We start from the raw sequence: 17,382 nt of genomic DNA on the forward strand, positions 1-17,382 counted from the left end.
GATTTCACTGGAATCTGGGCAAAGCTGCAGCATGTGCAGCTGGGAGAGGGATATTTCCTTGCCCAGAGCACATGGGGGAACCACCGGGAATGGTTATTCTCCACTGCTCAGGGAGTACTGGAAGAAAGAAAATGACAAGGCAGGAAAAATATCAAGAAGACAAAGTTGAGTCGCAGGAAGACGCCTTCCCCACAACAAGAAGAAAATCTACAAGACAGTAGCGTTCCTCCTTACACACTGCAGGCCATCTGCAGCTATAGGCCATTTCTCCCAGCTGCCAAATAGCTACATCTCAGAGCCTTTCATCTGCTCTGGGCACAGTTGCCTGGGAACTCATTTTGGAGTTAGCAGACTTGAGGGTGATGAGAAAGGCAATCCTACCTTCTTACCCGGGGAGCGGATTAAAATGAAACGGTTTTTCTTTTTTAGTAGCGCACGCAGTTCTTGGCACTTGTCATAACTCTCCAGTTCCACTGTTTCTATGCACTTCTGTTCATCCTGCAGAGAGGGAATGAAACATTATTATGAATAGGAGGCGCTGAAATCAATCATATACCATCAATCTCTGCATGTATTCCCCTTGCATCTGTCTAAAAGCTCTTCTGCCTATAACCTGCATGCAGACAGCAAGCCCCCATAAATCAGGCTGGCATCTCACTAAGAAAACACCCTAGTCTTTAAACTACAGGCCGATTTGTGGCTAGTGGTCCACAGTGGCTGAGAAAATAACACCCTGTGGACAGTAACACCAGCTTCTGCCACCTCTCTTGGCCTCATCCAGGGATCTGCAGCCAGAAGCAACGCTATCTCCTTCTAAAAAAGAATGCAAGAGACATTATTCTGCTTTTTCACAGGGAAGACAACACAAGCATCATGATGGTCCAAGCAGCCCCCCAGGAAGCCTGAGGCAGAGCGGAGACAAGAGGGGAGCCCTGCTGCCATGCTGAGCTGGGGCAGGCTGGTCCTCACATCAAAAGGGCCAGCAGGAGCCACAAGCGACTAGGACACACTCCTCTCGCAGCCAAGCTCTGAGCTGTCAAAATGCTTAGGATTGGAAACACAGTGCTGTATAGCCAGCAAAGCTGTCAGGGCCAGCATCTCAGGAGGGAATACTTGTCTCTGGTGTATCTCCACTGATGACTGCCGGCCGCGATCTTGGCTCATTTCTCCCAGTAACATAACTAAAATTCCACACGTGGTGCGTGGCTGAGTTCAGCTGTGGAGCACCATCCCTAACAGGAACCACAGCGTAACGCTGGGCAGATGATCTTCAAGTCTCGATAGCCCAGAAGAGACCAAAGCTCCCTTTTGCTAAGCATTACACAAGTAAGCAGGGAGAATCGCAAAACAGTTCTTGCCGGTGAAGTGCTACAGCCAGCACGCCTCGTGAACCTCCCTGTTACCATCCTGAATTAAAACCGCTGGCTATGGCCATCCCCAGCTCAGGCTCCGCTCCCAAGGCACTCCTTGTACCAGTATGAGTTTGTATTTAGCAATTCCTATGGAGGAGACGGGGTGTGGGATGAGGAAACAAGTTGCAGCCAGGAAGCTGCTGCGTGGCTGGAGGCAGGGAAAGGAGAGTTCAGAGGGAAGTGGGCTGCGGGAATTTCCTTCCTTCACCACTTGACGTTTTAGTCGCTGTGCAGAGCTCAGGCCCTGTTCAGCTTTTTTAACTCTCCTATCTGGGAATGGGGGCCCAGCAGAGCCGATGCCAGTATGCAGAGCAAGTTCTGAGCCACTGAGGGATGTCTGGATCTAATTTAGGTTTATTATTTTAATGACATTACTGTTTATTTCATTTAACACCGAGTAGACGAACGTGACCAGAGAACTGGGAAAACGTATACTAGGAGGAAATTAATCCTGCTCAAACCTAAAACCTAGCAGATAAAATCCTGCTGACGTTACTGAGCCCTTTGAAGGCGCAAGGCTCCTGCTGCAATCCTGGTATTGCAATGTCACTGCAAAAGGACAGGGATGGAAATAATAACCCCTCAGCGGCCAACAAATGACAGAGAAGGGTGAGGTCAGGAATATATGCCTTGGGGATGAGTGATCTCATCCTGGCCTTTGGTGGACGACCGCCCACGTTACAGCACTGCCGCACAGCCGGCCGGTGCGCTTACCCGCTCCAACGTGAAAGTTTGCTGAGCTAAGGACGTAGGAGGCTTGGCAGCACTCTGATCAGAGACCAGCACGAAGACCCCTGCCCACCCTCCCTGCTCTCGAGGGCAGCTCTGTCCCCAGCAGAGCCCAGTGGCTCCATGTCACCCTCCTTGTCCATGCCATCCTTCCTGCCTCTTGGAGGGGAACCTTCCCTCTGATCCGCAGCCGTCCTCCACTTCCTAAGAACAGTGGAGCACCGAGCTGGGGGACAAGAAGGACTTGGCAGGCTGGAGAGCTGTGGGTTTGCCATGACATCGCCTCTTGCCTTCTGGCTGCCCCTCTCCCACCTGGAGAAGCCTTGGGGACTATGGCCTGGCCTGGGAACAAGGACAGCAAGGATGGGGACATGGAGGACGCTGCCTGCCCAGGGGCACTGGCTTGACTGTGCAAGCTATGGCTCCTTCATCTCAGAGACACGAACTCCTCAAGTAAGTTATCCTCTTCAGGGAGGGTGGGGAAGAAAACAGTCAGAGAAATAAGAAACTCCATGTCTGAGGCAAAGCAAAAAGCATCTGAGTTCAGGGAGCACCAGAACGGGGGTTTTGTCTCTGTTTTACCCTTGGCAAGCAGCCATCCCCTGTGAGCCTACCTGAGTCACAAAGAGATCCTTTATGTCTGTCCTGCACCACTAAGACAAAGACTGAAAGACCTGATCCTTCTGCAACGTCTCCAGGTCCCTTAAACCTCCTGGGATGTGGCGGATACTCAGCACCACACAGAGACAATGTGGCTTCCAGAGTCCTGCCCTGACACAGGGTGTCAGACACATGTTCTGGACTAGCTCCTGCTCCATGTGGTCTCTGGTGTCCCAAAGAAGTTTGGAGGCACAAAGGTTGAGTTCTCACTCAGTGGTTACACCTCCCTGCAACACACAGCTTGCAGGGTCATCCCATGGTGCTGCACTTGATCAAGACAAGGAATTCCCTTCAGGCCACTTTTCTCTTTTCCTCTACAGATTTTAGGGCATGTTTTTTAAATTGCTTTTGGGCTTGCTGTAAGGGGCAATCAATAAGATGCTACAAATCCTGTTACAGAAACCACTACATTTATGGTTTAGTGCAGAAAACCAATTCCACTAGCTATTCATAGAGGAGATGCTGCAACTTAACATGTATGTGTCCGTAAGCTTGGCCCTTAAGAAGAAAATTACTGAACACCTAAACATATTAATGCTTGTGCTTAACCAAAGAATCACACTTGGCAAACGATTTCCTTAACAAAAAGCTGTTAAAAAGGGGGGAAAACGACTCACTGAAATTTTTATTTATATGAAGGTATAATTTCTAGCAAAGACCTATTCACTGACACACATTCATGGGCTGTGACCCTCTATTCAGTGTACAATGTCTAGACTGCCTGAAATAATAATTTACTTGGCTAGCTGAGGATCTCAAAGCATTTTAATAAATCACTTCAGGGTTTATGCTGCTACCACTTTACCAGGGGCAAAATACAGATGTTAACTGCATGACTGTTAAATGAGGAGTGGATCCTTTGGTCTCTGGAAGACTTTGTCTAGAAGGTTTTTTTCCCCTATCAAATAATACACTTAAACACCCCCCAAACAACAAAAAAACAACTCTAACCACTAGCTGCACTGCTTAGAGGGAAAAAAACACCAGACTCAAGACTGATGCTCTCTAATCCACGGAGTGATGAAATTGCTCTGTGTAGTCTCTCCGCATAGGATTGCCTGGTTTTCAGCTGCTCTCTAGTTTTGCAAGGCTTAATTTTTATTCTGACAAGAATATGCAGAGACAAGAAGACAAGAAACCCCGTTAGAAGATAACCTGCTTGGTTCTGTGTGGGCCTGCACACAACCTGCCTTCCCTGAGATTTCTGAGTAGTTTCTCCGGATCTGAGCACCTCAGAGCTGTACGTATTTGCGTCAGTGCCTGCTTTTCTGACATTTGGGTATGGATATCATACAAACATCTTACTTAACCGAGTCTTCATTTATGTGAGGGTACGGATGTAGGGTGCTGTAGATGGAGGCACAGCAGATAACAAGAAATCCACCTTCCTTCGTTCCATAGTTGCTGAAAGAAACCTGAAGCCCGGTGGGGTGACTTTCACCCCGCATCTGCTCCAGGTAACACAACAGCCATCTGCAATTTGCCTTAGGAGGTAGCTCTGCTTTAAACCAAACCCAAAGCCTGACTAACAGATGCAATATGGGAAGCACACTCCCAGAGCAAGTCTGGAGCACATTCCAGGAGGTTGTTATTGATGATGATAAATACAGAATTTGTGTTCTGCTCTGTCTGTACTTTCCAGTGACACAGTACAACCTCATTGCCTGCGTCTTGTGTTGGCCACCCTCTCTGCTCTTGTTTTGCACACACAAAGCCCAGCTACGAGTACAGCCAGCCTCCTGCAATTGCATAAACAACTGTGCCTGCATATGAAACAACTGCTAAAGGCAATATTAGCATCTCTTCGGAAGGGCTCGAACATGAGGGACTGATAAAAGCACAATTCGCCCAAGTCACTAGCTCAGTTCCTGGAAATCTGATGGGCTCAGAGCTGAAATATTCAGCCTCTAAACCTGCCCTCCCACATGGAAGCTGACCTCCCTCCCATTTAACCCATTTAGGTCTAACTTAAGATACATATGGAAAGATGCTTCTACTTCTGTTCCCTGAGGCTTTATCTCCTTTCTTTTTCCAGGGCTCCAATTCAGCAAGTACTGAACAATCCTATTTTGAAATGTTTCAGCCTGAGGATGGTCAGGGACTCTGCGTCTGTCTCCAGGGTCACACAAATTGGGTACGTGGAAAAGGTCCAGTGGGGAAAGTGGCAGCTTGAGCTCCAGAAATAAGAGCTGTAGCACAACGGACCACAGACTCTCTCTTGACATCGGCCCCTCCCATCTCAAAAACTTAGTTCTGCAATTGTAAAATGGAGACAGCAACACTGCCCTAACTCACGTTAGAGGAAGATAAATACAGTAATAAACATGAACTGCCTCAATTCTGTGGCAACAGGACCCCTCCTGAGTGCAGAAAATTGCCATTTCCTTTAGTTCCCCTGTAGTAAGTCTGCACAATCACACACTATCCTATTGTGCTACCAGATAATTTTGGAGCAATTTCCTCTCCTAAGACATTTGACTTCACTGTAAGCCAGTTTAATAGCCTATAGATATTAACATGATCCCTTATTTACAATAATGAGACCTTGTAGCTACTGTAGCTTACAGATGCAATTTATTACAGGATGTTACCACAATCCGCAGGCTACCAGAAAACATTATGCCTGGTTGTTACAAATGCCATTTTCCTTGTTGAGATAATAAAATAACCCTTTATATGATTGGGATTTTTCCTTCTTCTGAATGTCTGTGAAAATTAATCTCACTTTAAAAGCTTTCTTTTCCCTTGCGGTAATGAGAGCCTCCATATATCTTGTTTTTAAAGGCATGCCCTTTAAAAAAACCTACGTCATGGTTATAGATTTTGAATCTGCGAGTTCCTGAAGCTTCAGCTGGAGTCAACAGGTGTCTGGGGCACTGAGAAGCAATCTGCGGCGTCTGTGGTTTGCAGGACCAGGCTGCATCGCTCTGTGTAAGAGAAACCCCCGCCACTTTGCCTGCCTTCCAAGCTGCTCATCACCTGACGCTGACTTCTCATTTCATTATTCTTGCACCCTTTGTGAATTTCAGAACTAAGAACAAACGCCTCCAGAAAGCTTTGGGATTTGGGAAGAGCAGGAGAGTTCAGTGTATGGAAGGAGGTAATACCCTTTAACCTAAACTGTTCATAACATATCTATTAGGCAACAGTATGTTTTTAAGAAAAGAGAACCAAACTCATTGTCAGTCCTGCTGTTCCTGAAACCATGGCAGCAGTGCAACTGCTGAAACATTTCCCCATTCTTCTTCCCTTGACACACTAGACATGAAGCTTTACGTGATTTTGGTTTTATATCACTCTGACACCCATGAATGACCAAGATCCCTTCGGGTCAGCCACCGCACAGGCACATGGTCCTTGCACAAGACCACGCGGTAGGAAATGCTCCTCCATCCTGATGCGCACACAACACCATATACCAGCAAGACTCAGACTTACCCACCCCTAATCTCAAACCTCTCTTGGTTGTAGTTTGCGTTCTGCGCTGTAATTCCTAACTTTTGGGGCACACTCTGCTCTTGCAGAAGCTCCTTCCAGCCCAGGAACTGAGAGCCTGACTCGGGAAAGAGCCACCTTTGCAGCCCACCAGGAACCAGCCCTGTGCTTCTAACTCTTCCTGCACGAAGATGCAAGATTTAGCTTGGTTCTTTTTCCTCATTTGATTGGAAACAGCTCTTAATGAGGCCATGAACTTAAGGCATGCAGTTTATCTAGGGAAGTCCGGGACAAGGCTCCCAGGGGTCCTTCGCTCAGTACTGGCTCAAGTAAAAGATGAGCCAAATCCAGACTGTGTCCCTGCTTAAGGAGGACAGCAAGCACTCACAACCTTACCCTGAGTCCATCAGTGGCTAAACAAAACCCTGAAGAGTCTGGCTAGCAACAATCCGAGCTGCTTGAGGGGTGCCAAACAGCTGCAGGGTTGCCTGCCGTTCCCTTGAGTGGCAGGTGGGAAGTCAGCCTGCTACAATCCACTTTTATCCTTTAAACGCCAAAACCGCATAGCACATATCCTGCTTCCGCCCAAAGGTTTACTCCGTTCGCCTTCTCACAGGATGTCCTGCCCCCATTTTTTTTCCTTTGGCAATGGCACTGTCAAAATATTTACTGGCTAAAATATTTATGATATATAATATACTCTAAAATGCAGCTGTTGTCTTTTTTTTTTATAGCATTTACCCTTCCTGGAAATAACTGGAGAAACCTTTTTCAAAGGAATGGGCTGGAGGAAAGAGTGAAAAACGCAGGAACGTGTGTCACCAAGGGCCTGATCCTGCCCCTCATTCAAGGCTGTTAGTTGTGACCATACCTCATCCTCATAGACCACGAGCTGTGTTTTCCGTAGCTGGATGTAACGATCCTTCCACAATCCCAGGAGTCCCCCACTGCTTTTCTTAATCCAGCCGTACTTCTCTGCAGTTGGAGCAGACTTTGGTTTCTCTGAGACCTCCTCCTTTGTATCCTGCAAAGACAGAAGGGAGAAGGAATTGCATCAAATGAAATTTGGCAGAAAGCCTGCCCAGAGAAGACCTCAGCACCCACCAAACGTGGTCCCTCCCCACCACATCACAAGCAAAAAGACTGGCATCTTCCAGAGGAAAACTCAACCAGCTCCCACAGCACCAGGGAGCAGGCATGGACCCTGGCCTCCCCTGGGGACACTATTGGGATGACAGCAAGTCCACCTTGCTCCTCTATTTCCCCCGTGGCTCTGCTGCCCTCTCTGTGGAGGTACTCCCTGCTCACTTGTGCACCAAATATGCTTTGAAAATGAGCACCCTTCTCTCCGCTTTGCTCCTCCAGCTCTCTGATGAAACCCAGGGGGATGGATCCTGCTGGCATCACTAGCAACACTCATACTTTAGCCTACGGCCACTTGTACAAGTTTCTTCTCTAGGTCTCTACATTTGATCATTGCCCCCAAACCAACTTCCATGGGCAAATCCACAGCATGAGGACCAGGACTTCATCACATCCATACTAAAATGTTCCTGGCAGGCTCCTGCACAGTTTATAGACAGAGGGAAGGAGTGGCAGAGAAGGCAGCACCAAGAATGGGTTAGGGGTTTTTTGTCCTGCCTTTAGCTCCTTGCTGTTTGTCACAGCCTGCTCTTGCCTGCCTGCAGCAGCACAGGGAGACCCAGCATCCTGCACTGGGAGGCTGCTGGCTTTCCAGGCCTGGTAAACACCAGGAGATGCATAACTTCTCTGCTTTGAAGAAACCATCAGGAATATCCAGCATCAATATTCTCAACAAACAGAGACAGGAGTGGGGGCACTTAGGCTTATTAGCTGACTGCCTTCACCTACAGACTCGGTTAAAGATGAGTCTTCCTCCTCTCCAGCGCACTGGAAGAGCCTCTGCAATAGCAGGATCCCTGTTTCCCCTCCCTTGCAGTTCCTGGCTGCTCCCAACACCCTGTGGACCAAATAAGCCTCTTTCCCTGGAGCAAGGCAAAGAGAATCCCTCGCTGAGCCAAATCCCCTTACACAAACATCTCACCAGCCTTGTGACTTTTAAGGGGAGGCCAACCCCAAATCCTGCAGCCCCCTCCCAGGACCCGCCCTGTACCCCCCGACTCAGTTTCCTCCATGTCATCATCTGTTAACAGCATCAATCCTGCTGCAGAAAGCCAGCACATTTGCACAAAAAGAGGACACGTGTCAAAAGCAGAGCCCCAGCCATCCCCAAATGGCCCTCACTAGCTGCTGAATGAAACCTTTTCTTGTAGGAAAACTAAACAAAACAAACCGGAGCGGCTGGAGCTCAGACATCATGTTTCATAACATAAGGAAATCCAACGTGCATGGAAAGGAGGCAGAGCTGGACGCTCCCATAGCCAGGACAGAGCGAGTGTGTATGGACGAGCTCAAAAAATTCAGAGGAGAGTCTTGCTAACAAATATGTTTTGCTGCACTAGACTCCCAGCCAACACGCCCTTGGATAGCAGCTGCCATCAGGGTAAGCTGTTACTCTAAAGAGGGAGCTCACACCCATAAAAAAGACAAAAACCAGATTAAATACCCCTTGCGTCCACATTTATTCTGATCCGTGCTAAGGTGGGGAATAGTCTTGGCTTTGGTAGGTAGGCTCAGGTGCAGACTGGGAACAAGAAACTCAAATAAACCTCGTACCACCTAGAAGAAAATCAGGCGGAAACCTGTAACATCTTTGGTGCTCTTTGTAGAAGTTATTTTAATTGTACTGAGCCGTGTTTGAAACAGCCACAATACAGGATGACAGAGCATGAAAAAGTTTGCCGGGAAACAAGGGGGACTGCATGGGGTTTTTTTTAAACTTGACTTTTTAGGTTGCCAGGAAGTTGTATTCAGTTGCGATCTGCGACTTCAGCAAACATCAATTGCTGCACAAATATAGACCTGCTGGTTTCCTGATTGAGCACCCTTTTGATGTCATTTTTAGATAATTGGGCACAAACTTTAACCTCCCTCATAGCCATTTTGCATGGATGTAGCTGTACGAAGGGTTTATTTGAGTGGCAACAGCTGCCAAAATGGTTTTACTCCTTTAAGGTTTTATTTGCTTTGCAGATGAATTTTTGCTGTTCTTTTTCCCCACCTGAGAGAAAGGCTCTCTGAAATGGCAAATCTGTCTATCCATGGCTTCTCCCAGTGCTCTGCAGAGTGAAAACTACCTTGTCTCCTGTGGTTTTAAAATAAAAGTACTCCCTGTGAAGACACAGCACTTAACATCTACCTCTGAAAAAACAACCTGTCCCAGTAACTGTTTTTGTCGGAGCTGGGGCTCATGCCTGCACTTCTGTGCAAAGCAGAGCTGCAAAGCTAGGGCAGAGCTCGGCTGGCAGCCTGCGCTGCCGGCTCAGCTGCCTGCTCCCCGTGGGCTCGCCAGTCTTCTGAGGACACTGCCTCCCCTCCATGGCATCGCACGGTGGCCCTGTAGCTCACCCCCTCCCCGGGCCACTCGGGAGGTTGGAGTCACCCGCCTGAAGGGAGCCATGCATGGGGTTCCTTCCACGTGAGACAGGACTTTCCAGCTGTTTCGGCACCTGGGAGCATCCATAGAGAGGATCCGTGACTGCAAGCCCCCGCCTGCCCCAGCTGAGCGGCCCAGGAGAGGGTAGGTGAGATGAGATGGTCTCAGCAGATGACAGCAGCAAAAGGCTGTGCCCCCCTGCGCTGTGCAGGAGTCACCTGAGCCTGAGCTGCCCGGTGCCTCCACCGGTCCCTGCTGCACGATAGACGTGACGGGTGCAATCCTGTGCTCTGCAGGTGCCAGGGGCTGCTGAGCTGCCTGGGCTCAGGGGCAGCAGCTTCCCCCTCACACCCACACTGCAAGGTTGGGGTGCAGCTGCTGTAACCCCTCACATGCAGGTTAAGGGTGTAAAAACCCACATGATGCAACTTGACTGTTTGTTCCTGTGAAAGCAAGAAGAGTCTCAGAGATGGCGGCTGACATTTCTGTGGGTTATTTTTATGCCCCCCTTGCTCCTAATCGGCAAGGAAAGGTTGGTCAGGGAAGGACACGGAGAGCAGGGCTTTGTGTCCACCCTGCGCTCTCCGCCTCCTGCTCCACAACTAAAATGGAGCACCGCACAAAGAGGTGACTTGCTGTTGTTAACTCAGCTATATATGGGTATTCCTTCTGCAAGACATACTAAGACATCCTTCCCAGGATGTTCCTGGGCTGCAATCGTTCCTGACGCTGGTGTAAATCCATGAGAAGAAACCCCCGACAGCAGCCAAGCAAACCAGTGTAAATGAAGGAAGAACTGAGTTATCCCAATGCTGACTCACGCCAAAGGCATCACTCCCAAAACCAAGCCATACGAGCCCTTTTTGCAATTTATAGCACAGTGGCATTAGAAGTGAAACATGAGTTTCACTCTTCCAGCCTGGTTTAGACTCACATTTCACAGCTCAGCAGAGATTCCAAATCAGAGGGGCGGGATGGTTTTTTATTTAATTATTAGGCAGTTATTTCTCACCTCCCCTGCCCCTGCAACTTAAGGGCCCACAAACCCACATACTTTTCACATCTTCCAACCAAAAAAAACCCCAACCAACAGTTGAATTGCAGTGGTGCTTTTAAAAATCACATTTTGTGCACAGTTGTTACAGTCTCACCCAGTTGCAGTAAATTCATTTAAAGCAAGCAACTCATTTATCGCACCCTCCTCTCTAGCATGGCACTGATGAACACCTCCCAGGAGACAACCTGCATCTCCAGAACTCCACTCTTCTTCTCCCTTTCCATGTTATCTTCCAAGCCCGGCTGTTGGCACTTCCACTTCTCCCTGACCCACAGGAGCAAAACCATCTTACTGGAAATAAACTGCTCAGATCCACGTGAAACTTGGGGAACTGTCAGATGCCTCCTCCCACAAGCAATCACTGGAGGATTCATTTATTGTTAACGAAGAGCAGCCGGTAAGCCAGGCGGTCGATGCTGGGGTGGGTGTGAAGCCCCTTTGGCCAGTGGCTACCAGCTGGAAGCAGTTTCTCTGTTGTAGATTAATTTCATGGATGCCGGCGGATAATAACAGCTCTCAGTCACTAGCAACTTGGGCTGCTTTGTCATCTCCCTGCTGTTTTAAAAGAGCTCTCATTCTTACCACAGAATGTTGGGAGCTGAACTAAGGGAGCGTAGGGGGGAGAGACAAGCCACAGCTACCGGTGTTGCATGTACTAGAGCCTGAAGTCCTCCGGCAGCCTGCCCTGCCGGGAGATTTCTTTGTGCATGAGCAGCAAAACCTCATTTATGGAAAGGAAGCAGGAATAATTGCGTGGCCAGATGAGGGGAGAAAACGACCTGTCTGACTTGCTAACAAATTTGTGGCATCTTAATCCATCCGCAGAGGGATGGACTGCTGGGGTGCGATCCCATGGACGTGAAAACCTACACGTGCAGGAGAAGCACTACTGCTCTTCTCCCAGTCAAACCCGTCCCAGGCACGGACGGAGGAGGAGGACAGACTGGGGGAAGGCTGCTAGGTATGTGGACATGGCCAAGCTTGCGGGCTGACCGAGGCCCAGCTCCAGTACGGAAGTACAACACCCCAACGGGAGTCAGCAGAAGGTGGCCTGAGCAAGCGTGGCACCCGAACAAGCCCGACTCTGCCAGCGCTCGTCCTCCGGCACCGCCAGCACTTGCCCGACAGCCTGCCCCGGCCGGCTGGGAAATGGGAGCCCCGGCAGCTCCGGGGATGCTCTGCCCCAGCCGCTGCCGAGCCCCAACGCACCCGAGCGGGCGCGGACGGCAACGGGGGTTCCTCGGGGAAAGGGACCCCCCGCCCCCGGGGCTCCGGCGCTGCCCCCCGCGCTGCCCCCGCCGCCGCGCCCGGGCAGAGCGGGGCCGGGGTGTCCCAGAGCCGCCGGAGACGCCAGAAAAGCCCCCAGCGGCCGGTGCGCTCCCCCGGCTCCGTCCCGCCCGGCGGCTCCGGCTCAGCCCCGGCCCGGGGCACCCCCCGCTCCCGGCCGGACTCACTTGCTCCATGGCGGGCCGGGGCCGGTCGCTCCTCGCCGCCCGCTCAGGGGCTCCGCCGCCCCGCTGCAGCGCTCGGCCCCGGGCGGGCGGGCATGCCGAGCCGGGCCGTGCCGAGCCGGGCCCCGCGGCTCTCGCCTCCGCACCAACTTCTCGGGGAGCAGCAGCAGCAGCAGCGCCGGGTTTCCGGCGGCTTCGGCGCTGCGAGGAGGCGGGGATGCCCCCGGCCCCGGCCCCGCCGCCTGGCCCGGCCCCCCCGCCTGGCCCGGCCCCGGCCCCCCCGCCGCGGGCGTGGGACTGGGAGCCCCCGGGACGGGCTGGGGCAACGGCGGTGGGACTGAGCCCAGGGGAGGGGGGACCGTGAGATGAACAGGGTCCCTGGGGTGAGGCGGTGGCTGCAGGGTGGGGCAGGGTCCCCGACGGTGGGGCGGGGTACCCAGGGTGAGGCAAGGTCCCTGGGGTGGGACAAGGAGTTTGGGGTGGGACAGGGTACCTGCGGGTGGGACGGGGTCTCTGGGATGGCACAAGGAGCTTGGGGTAGGACAGTGGTCCTGGAGCGGGGCAAGGAACTTGGGGTGCGACACGGAACTTGGGGTGGGAGAGGTCCCCAGGGGCAGGCAGGGTTCCCAGGGATCAGGCCAGACCCCTTGTGGTAGGACAGTGTCCCCTAAATCAGAGGGTCCCCAGGGTCAGGCGGGATCCCTGGGGTCAGACAAGGTCCAGAGTGGGACAGTGGCCCTGGGGCTGAGGTCAGGTAGGGTTCTCAGCGCGGCAGGACAGGGCGCGGGGTGCAGAGAGGTGAAGGATGCCATCCTGGTGCTCTGGGCATCCCGGGGCCCAGCTCGTGCGGCAGCGGGGATCCCTCGGCTGCAGCGGCGGCTCCTGGCAGCCGGCTGGTCTCAGGGCAGCGGGTTTTGGCAGAGCGGTGATGTGGTTCGTTCGCCCAAGGGAAACAGCTGGGGAATGGTCTTTGGTGGCAGAACTGGTTAACGCAACTAGTCACGCTCTGAGCTATTGTTCTCCACTGGTATTCAGCTTTGCAGACTTCTGCTTCTATTTCAGGCCTGCTGGAGGGCTCGTGTACCCAACAGCCTGCCTGTTTTTTCTTCTAATTATTTCAGTCAGTCTAAAAAAAGATTATCACCTCCCTCTGCAAACCTTGCCTCCATTGTTCTCAGCAAAGAAGATAAGAAGGAAAGGAGAAGAAAAGTCTCAACACCCATTACCACCAGGTTAAATGTTCTTCTGCATGGGTATGGCAATTACTGGGAGGAAAACCAGGAGACAGCTCCTGCTAACCAGGGGTAGAAGAGATACAGAAGCATCCATCAGGGCTGGCTGACCTGTCCTGCAGGGCCAGGGGTTAATGGAGGAGCTGGGAATCACCCTGGGACTCACCAGGATTTGAAATGAGAAATCCTGGTGCTGTCAAGGCGCGTTGACAGGGAAATGATTGCCATGTCAGCAGAAAGACATCCCCCACGGGGAGGGGGGGGAAAGCTGCTAATAGATGCGCCTGTGATGAATCTGGGTTTTGACAAGAGGCTGAGGTGCTGAATGCACTCAGAAAAGCAAAGGGAGGATGGACGGGGTCTGACTGGCCATCACTGGTATGAGTGGGGAGAGGAAAGCAGGATGGGGGGGAATGCATCATGCCTGTCCATCACTGTCAGGGCATTGCTCAGGCACCACACTCACCCTCCCTCTCCTCTCGCCCACAGGGGTTTGGGGTAGGACCCCCCTGTTTGCTCCACTTGCACAGAGCTGCAAGAGCAGCAGGGGCCGAGCCAAGACCGGAGCTCCAAAGAGCAACTACGCACAAATAATTATTAATGATAATTAGTAAATACACACTGATGGCATCTTCTTCGTATCAGCTCTGCTCCAGGTTTGGCAAAGGCTCTGGTCTCGCCGAGATGATCCCCTTGTTGCGTAAACATTTTCTGTGGCCTCCCCTGCTCCTCCTCTGTGGCCGAGAGCCAAATTGGGCAAAAAAAATGCTGCTGCAAGCACCAGCGATGGCATGGAGGGGCCTGGCCAGAGGCCGAGGGGTTGTGAGCATCCCTCAGATTTCTCCTTTACCTGGCACAACAGGCACCTCTGAAAGATTTGACCAGAAAATCGTGGCTGGCCATCGTCGTTCAGAGCTGTTGCCCAGCCAGGGTTAGCTCTCTGTTGCCTAACACCAGGTGAGAACTGGTTTAAAAACATGTTTTCATTGTTTCATTTTCTGAGCCACTATAATGGAGCTTCAGGTGAGGAGTGGGAGCATCCCAGCTTACCCACAGCCTTCTTCAGTGGGGATGTGAGAGCAAGGCAGGGTGCGGCAGTGCCAAGCTTAGCTCCGGGATGGTGCCAGCCATCACAAAATGAACTCTTGCAAAAAGCCTTTTAGCCAGGCTTTTAAAATGACCAAAAAAGCCCCCAGAGCACTAGAAATGTTGTTCAGTATTCTGTTTCCTGGCAGGGCTGGGGGAGGTGAGGGGAAAACTCTGGCTTTACAGATAAGGTGTGGGCTGTGGTTCCGATTCTTGTGGAAAATTTTAATCAGTGAAAAAGTAAAGAATATTTTTAGCATGCCATCAATGTGCATGTGAGGACATGTGTGCTGTAAGAGCGTGCAACGCAGAGGTCGCATCCTTGTGATTATCAGATGTCCTCACCCTTGCAGGTAGACCCAGAAAGAGCCACTGTCACCCTGGGGCAGGAATACAGGAGCAGCTGCTGTGGGGGGACCTGTTGCCTGCAAGAGGATGCTCATTGCACGAGAACATGTGGCTGGTGCAAAAATGCTGTGGGGCGAGGCAGGGGCATGCATCTGCGGTCGGGGTCAGACTGCCCCTTTGGGATGGGACGTGCTGCCAGACCGTTGTCGTCTACGGTGAAGAGGGGGTGCAATGCTGCTCCAGCAAAGTGAAATGGAGTCAGAAGTGACACCGAGGAGGCTGGGCTGGTGAGTCACAAAACTAAGGAAGCTTGTCTGCAAGGGGACACGAGTCCTCCTGCTCTGTGCCTTGATGGCCATGTTTGGGGTCTTGCAAAACTTGGGGAGCAGGATGCAGAGAAGGATGGCCGTGCCGGGGGTCGGGTGCTCCAGCCACAGAGACACAGCTGCCTTGAAGCTGCTTGGGGCTGAGTCGGGACCAGGATGGGTGGGGAGTCCCCAGTGTCCTCCCAAATGTGGGCAAACCCGTCTCTCCAGGCACAGGCATCACATGAGAGAGCTGTGGTTGCCCTTATGTCTACCTGCCATCCTTTCCCTGCTCCAGGCAGAGAGCTCCGGCTCCTGCATCCTGCCTGAGGTACCTCGTGACCAGGTCAGCCACCCACCTCAAATGGCAATAACCCATCTCCAGGGCGCCATGAAGGTAAGTTCATTAGCACTTGGCTTTGTTAAAGGCTTTGAGTAGGGCTGGAGAGGCAGAGGGTCATTATCGCAATTGCCCGGTTACCTGCCCAGCAGCAGGGAGGAAGAGGTGGACACGCCAGCGATGCTGGGAGCAGTGCTGGGCTTGGGGCAGCCACAGGACCCCTGCCCTCAGCTGGAGGAGACATCCTCAGCCCCTTCGTGTGCACGGGAAATTAACGTGGATGTTCTTAACCTGTTTGGTTGGGGCTAAAATAAAAGAGGCCCAGAGAAAGCGCTGGGTCTGAACGGATGCCCAAGGGTAGGGCAATTCAGGCTCTTGATGCCAAGTAAAGCCCATGGCACCTTCTTCTCATGGCTGCAGTGTGTTTGTAGGGATAAACCACTTCTCAGATGGACTGCCATCCTTGAAACTGCCTGTGCTAGACAGGAAAGGTGGAGGTGGTCCTATCCTCAGGTGATGCACAGGGAATTAGCAGCAGCAAAGGCTGGAGGAGATGGGAGACTACAGATATGGGGCTAGCATGGAAGAAGGGCTCGTCACCTCCCCACTTGCTTTCTGGGCTTAAATCTTTCGGTTTATGGACAAGCCACTTGAAAGGATGTTTCCAGCCATGCTCCCTGCTGCAGTGGGGCAGTTGGAGTTAGCACACCTTGTCTGGGGTTTAGCCAGTAGATCCTGACCTTGCAAGGTCCTGGTTTTACCTGTTTTCCTCTTGGCTGATATCAGTCTGAGCTTCTGCCCAAATCAAACCCAGGCTTTCCTGCCGCTCATGTTCTGTGTTTTAGTTGTGTGCTTGGAAGGAAAGACCCAGCTATCTGCCCCAGCCATCAGCCTGCGAGCACTTGCAAGAACTCATGTGCTGTCCTTGCTGATCTTGCTGGTTTTGTAAGGAGCAGCAGTCCTTGCTGCAGAGGATGTCTGGTGCCGCAGAGGATGTCTGGATGTGCCACCACAGGCCAGCAACCTCAGCCTGGGCTCACAGGGGGGGACAAAGCAGATCCAAAACTGGGTGAGGAGCTCACTTGCTGGGGCAAAATGGGGGAGATGGATGGTTTCAATTATTTTAAAACCAGCAGTGGGTTGAAGGAACATGGTCAAGCCCTGTGGCACAATAGCAAGTGGGCAATGAGCAGTGCCACTTTGTGCTTTCTCCTTCATTTCTGTTTTAACCTGCCATTAGCAGTAAGCCCTGCCAAAAGGCAGCAGGTGCGGGCTGGAAGAGGTGCCTGATGACACCTGAACATTGCTGCTGGTGTCCAGGTGGTGGCCACAGTCCATGCACGGGCAGGATGGGTGCGAAGGGGTGAAGCACCTGGTGGACAAGGGCTCAGGGCGGCTCTCCTGCTCCATTGCTGCATGGGGTGAAGGGGAGCAGTGTGGGGCTGGAATAGGAGGCGGTTTGTATGGGCTATCCCAGCCCATGTTGCTTATAATCCCCAGGTCTTCCAAAGCCAGGGGTGTGCCCCATGTCCTGCAGGCTAAACCACATCCCTGTGTAAATGGGCTTGGAGCAGCTTCCTGCGTCCCTCACCGCATCACCCCATGCCTGGGGCAGTCGCCTCTGGACTTTCCCAACAGCTCTGCGCCGTTCCTGGCCTCCACTGGTGTCTCTGGCAGTGGCCAAATACACCAGAAATAACCTCTGCTCTCGGCTGCTCTGGCAGGAAGGTGGGTTATAAACACACTGACAGTTTGTTAGTGTTAGCGCTTGCCGGGCTTTCAAGCCGGGATGAGTTTGGGGTGGGGGGGG

The 17,382-nt window shown here is 52.0% G+C and overlaps 1 protein-coding gene across 1 annotated transcript in view; it reads right to left on the reverse strand.

The window, feature by feature from the left end:
• Positions 1-12,483, reverse strand: part of PLEKHO2 (pleckstrin homology domain containing O2) — a 28,763-nt gene extending 16,280 nt beyond the window's left edge. Inside the window, exons 1-3 of the mRNA XM_040601196.1 lie at positions 12,265-12,483; positions 7,108-7,260; positions 382-498 (exon numbers count right to left, since the gene is read on the reverse strand). Of these exons, the coding sequence (XP_040457130.1) occupies positions 382-498; positions 7,108-7,260; positions 12,265-12,273 (279 nt within the window). The 5' untranslated portion in view covers positions 12,274-12,483. The remainder of the gene's footprint in view (positions 1-381; positions 499-7,107; positions 7,261-12,264) is intronic.
• Positions 12,484-17,382: the final 4,899 nt, after the last annotated feature.

The sequence above is a fragment of the Falco naumanni genome, chromosome 7, assembly GCF_017639655.2.
Source record: "Falco naumanni isolate bFalNau1 chromosome 7, bFalNau1.pat, whole genome shotgun sequence".
Lineage (NCBI taxonomy): Eukaryota > Metazoa > Chordata > Aves > Falconiformes > Falconidae > Falco > Falco naumanni.